We start from the raw sequence: 3,567 nt of genomic DNA on the forward strand, positions 1-3,567 counted from the left end.
TGTATGTGCTTGATGATATATCTGATGTACATAAAATTTCTAATCACACTTACAAAAATATTTTTTATCTTACTAAACACACTTGGCACAACAAACTTGGGTACCCTACAGAACCTGTTATGTATAAAGGGTACACTTGGATTTGAAAATGATAGTGTCCTACCTTGTGATATTTGCCATAAGGAAAAATAGACAAGAGACCTATTTCCCTTAAGTGACCATGATTCTAAAGATATTGGTGAATTGATTCATCTTGATATCTGGGGGCCATATAAAGTCACTACTAGGGAAGGGTTTAGGTACTTCTTGACTGTTGTTAATGATTTTTCAAGAGCTGTTTGTGTCTTTTTGCTTTCTCACAAAAGTAATACAACTGAAAGTCTTATTCACTTTGTTAATATGTTTAAAAAATCAGTTTAATAAACCTATTATAGTGTTTAAAAGTGACAATGGCACTGAATTTTTGAATCAAACCTTATCTACTTTCTTAAGTCATCAAGGTATTTTACATCAAACATCATGCTCCTATACACACAATAAAATGGTGAAATGGTGTGGTGGAGAGAAAACATTGACATCTCCTTAATGTTGCAAGATCTCTATTGGTTCCGGGGGGGGGGGGGGGGGGGGGTATCCCTGAATCTGTAGGTTGACTGTGTTCTTACAGCCACCTATCTCATCAATAGGACTCCTTCCTCTGTTCTCAAGGGCAAGTCTCCATATGAGATTATCTATGGCAAATCTCCTTTTAAACATCTAAGGGTTTGTCTCTGTTTTGCCACTAAACTTAATGTTCAAGATAAGTTTGGGGATAAATCTGACAAATGTGTTTTCATTAGGTATTCTAGTACTCAAAAAGGTTATAAACTTTATAATTTAGACACAACAATGATTTTGATTTTAAGAGATGTTAAGTTTTATGAGAACATATTTCCTTTTAAAATGAAGTCAACTACTTCTAGTAGTCTTTTGTTTAATGAAACTGACTATGTTAAATTGTTTGATACAAATTTTCAAAGTGATCAAGGTATGCCTTCTCAAGGTCCCAATGATGAAAATCATTCTAATCATGGTGAAGGTAGAGGTACACCTACATTGAGTGATCAAATTTCTGGGACTTCTAGTATGTCTAAGCATACTGCACCTGGTCAAAAAGAAACTGGTAATACACCAGATCTTGATACTCATGTAAGTGACACCACAACAACACCAATGATGGACCCTCCTGAGAATAATACTAGTGCACCTAGCCAGGTGACTAGAGAATCTTATTTTGAGGGAAATAGTGTTCAAATTCCACTTGAAAATAATTTGAGAAGGTCCACTAGAGAGAGTTTTTTACGTAAAAAATTAGCTTTGTCTGGAAAAGTTAAGTATGGTTTAGGAAGACAATTTAAATGAGAAAAATTAAGTGATAAAAATCTTTTTGTTACTGTTTCTTTAAATAAAAACTTAGAACCCAAAACTTATCATGAAGCTTTATCAATCAGGATTGGAATGATGCTATGAATGCTGAGATGGAAGCAATAAATAGGAATTAAACATGGATTTTAACTGATCTTCCACCCAATAGAAAGCCTATAGGCTGTAAGTGGGTGTACAAGATAAAATACAAGTCTAATGGAGAAATTCAAAGATATAAGGATAGGTTAGTAGCCAAAGGTTATAGACTATGATGAAACCTTTTCACCTGTTGTGAAAATGGTTACACTAAAATGTGTCCTAAAACTTTGTTACAATGGGTGGTAATTATATCAATTAGATATTCATAATGCTTTCTTATATGGGAATCTTGAAGAGGAGGTATACATGACTTTACCTCCTGGTTATTTTGAAAAACATGACATTAAAGTTTGTAAACATATAAAATCTTTATATGGGCTTAAGCAAGCCCCTAGAAAATGGAATGAAAACCTATCAATTTGTTTAATTAAAAATGGCTTTGTTCAGTCTAGATGTGATTTCTCTATGTAAATTAAAAGCAAAGATGATATCTTTATTGTGTTATTAGTGTATGTGGATGATATTGTGTTAACTGGTAACAACATTGATAATCTTAAATCTGTTAAGAAATTTCTAAGTTCTAAATTCATGATAAAATACCTAGGGTTACTTAAGTATTTTTTAGGAATTGAAATGATTAGAACTGATGAAGGTTTAAACTTGTGTAAATAAAATATTGCTTGGAACTAATAAATGAATTTAGCCTGTTGGATGCAGAGCCTGTAAATACACCTATTGAGGTGATGTGTATTCTTATAAGGGAGAAAATGAAGATGTTATTAAGAATATGACTGTTTATCAAAAGTTAGTTGGCAAATTAATCTACATTACTGTAGCTAGGATTGATATTAGCTATGTTGATCATGTTTTGAGCCACTTTATGCATGCTCCGACTGCTTCTCATTTGAAATTAGCTTTTAGAGTGTTGAAGTATCTTAAGGGCTGCCCAGGTAAGGGTATTTGCTTAAACAAAGGTATGAGTAATTTTACTATCACTGCTTTTGTAGATTCTAATTGAGGTAAGAATTTATTGGCTAGAAAGTCAATTACTGGGTTTTGTATTTTCTTAGTAGGTTCTTAAATCCTTTGGAAAAGCAAAAAGCAGTCCACTGTCTCTAGATCCTCTGCAGAAGCAGAATATAGAGCAATGGATGCTGCAACATGTGACTAGTTTGGATATTAAAGGTTTTAAGTGAGTTGAAAATTAAAAACTTACTTCTTATCAAACTTTATCGTGACAATCCACCTGCAATTCAAATTTCTACCAATCATGTTTTACATGAGAGAACTAAACATTTTGATCTTGATTGGCATTATGTAAGAGAAAAGGTTTCAACTGGTATACTTAAAATTGAAAAAATTGACTCTAACTTGAACACTGCTGGCTTGTTTACAAAGGGCTTAAGTTCTGTTCAACATAATCGTTTTCTTAAAAATATTAATTTGAAAGATGAGTTCACAAATCACATTGTGGGGGAATGTTAAAAGGAATGTTTATAATTTGTCAATCTTATTTGTGACTTAGTTTGTTTTCTATAGAAAATATTGTTCAAGTCTTAGAAGTGATTGAATATTTATAAAGTGTTGATGGGCTAAAAGCTTGTAGATGTTGTTGTTTATTTCTAGACTTAAAGAGATGAGCTTGTTGTATCATGGACTATTTTAGAAGGCCCATATCACTTATTTTATGGGTTTAGCTATTGAGTATAAATACCCAACTCAATGACTGAATTCATTCATCCAGTCATTCTATACATCTCATTTCAATTCAATCATCTTATTTTCTCTCCCAAACTATTAGGGTTCCTAATTTCTTCTTTGTTCTCAGATTTAACTACAATAAATATGAGTATTGTGAGTAGAACTTTGGTTCTTATATTCTCCATTTTCTGTAATAATTGTTCAAAGTCATCTTGAACAATTCAGTATTAGATTGATGTTTATTGAAAGATTGTTATAGTTTTGTTTTTATTTGGTGTTAGATTCATCTATTTGTACAAAGCAGTCACAATATGCATACATCAACACAAAGTTGTTTGAAAATTATAGAATTACACCCATCCC

General features: G+C 32.0%; 1 protein-coding gene across 1 annotated transcript; it reads left to right on the forward strand.

The window, feature by feature from the left end:
• The first annotated feature begins 1,620 nt into the window (after positions 1–1,620).
• Positions 1,621–2,521, forward strand: LOC139902586 (uncharacterized mitochondrial protein AtMg00810-like). The gene is made up of 3 exons (XM_071885195.1): positions 1,621–1,648; positions 1,763–1,851; positions 2,264–2,521. Exons 1-3 carry the CDS (start codon positions 1,621–1,623, stop codon positions 2,519–2,521), a joined length of 375 nt encoding a protein of 124 aa, XP_071741296.1.
• Positions 2,522–3,567: the final 1,046 nt, after the last annotated feature.

This window comes from Rutidosis leptorrhynchoides, chromosome 1 (assembly GCF_046630445.1).
Source record: "Rutidosis leptorrhynchoides isolate AG116_Rl617_1_P2 chromosome 1, CSIRO_AGI_Rlap_v1, whole genome shotgun sequence".
In the NCBI taxonomy this organism is placed as follows: Eukaryota; Viridiplantae; Streptophyta; class Magnoliopsida; order Asterales; family Asteraceae; genus Rutidosis; species Rutidosis leptorrhynchoides.

Excerpts from the sequence above, each read along its gene's own strand:
- LOC139902586 (XM_071885195.1), top strand. The coding sequence starts at position 1,621 with ATGGAGAAATTCAAAGATATAAGGATAG. Across the intron at positions 1,649-1,762 it reads ATTCAAAGATATAAGGATAG|ATATTCATAATGCTTTCTTA; the intron begins GTTAGTAGCCAA and ends TATATCAATTAG. Across the intron at positions 1,852-2,263 it reads TTGAAAAACATGACATTAAA|GGAGAAAATGAAGATGTTAT; the intron begins GTTTGTAAACAT and ends TATTCTTATAAG.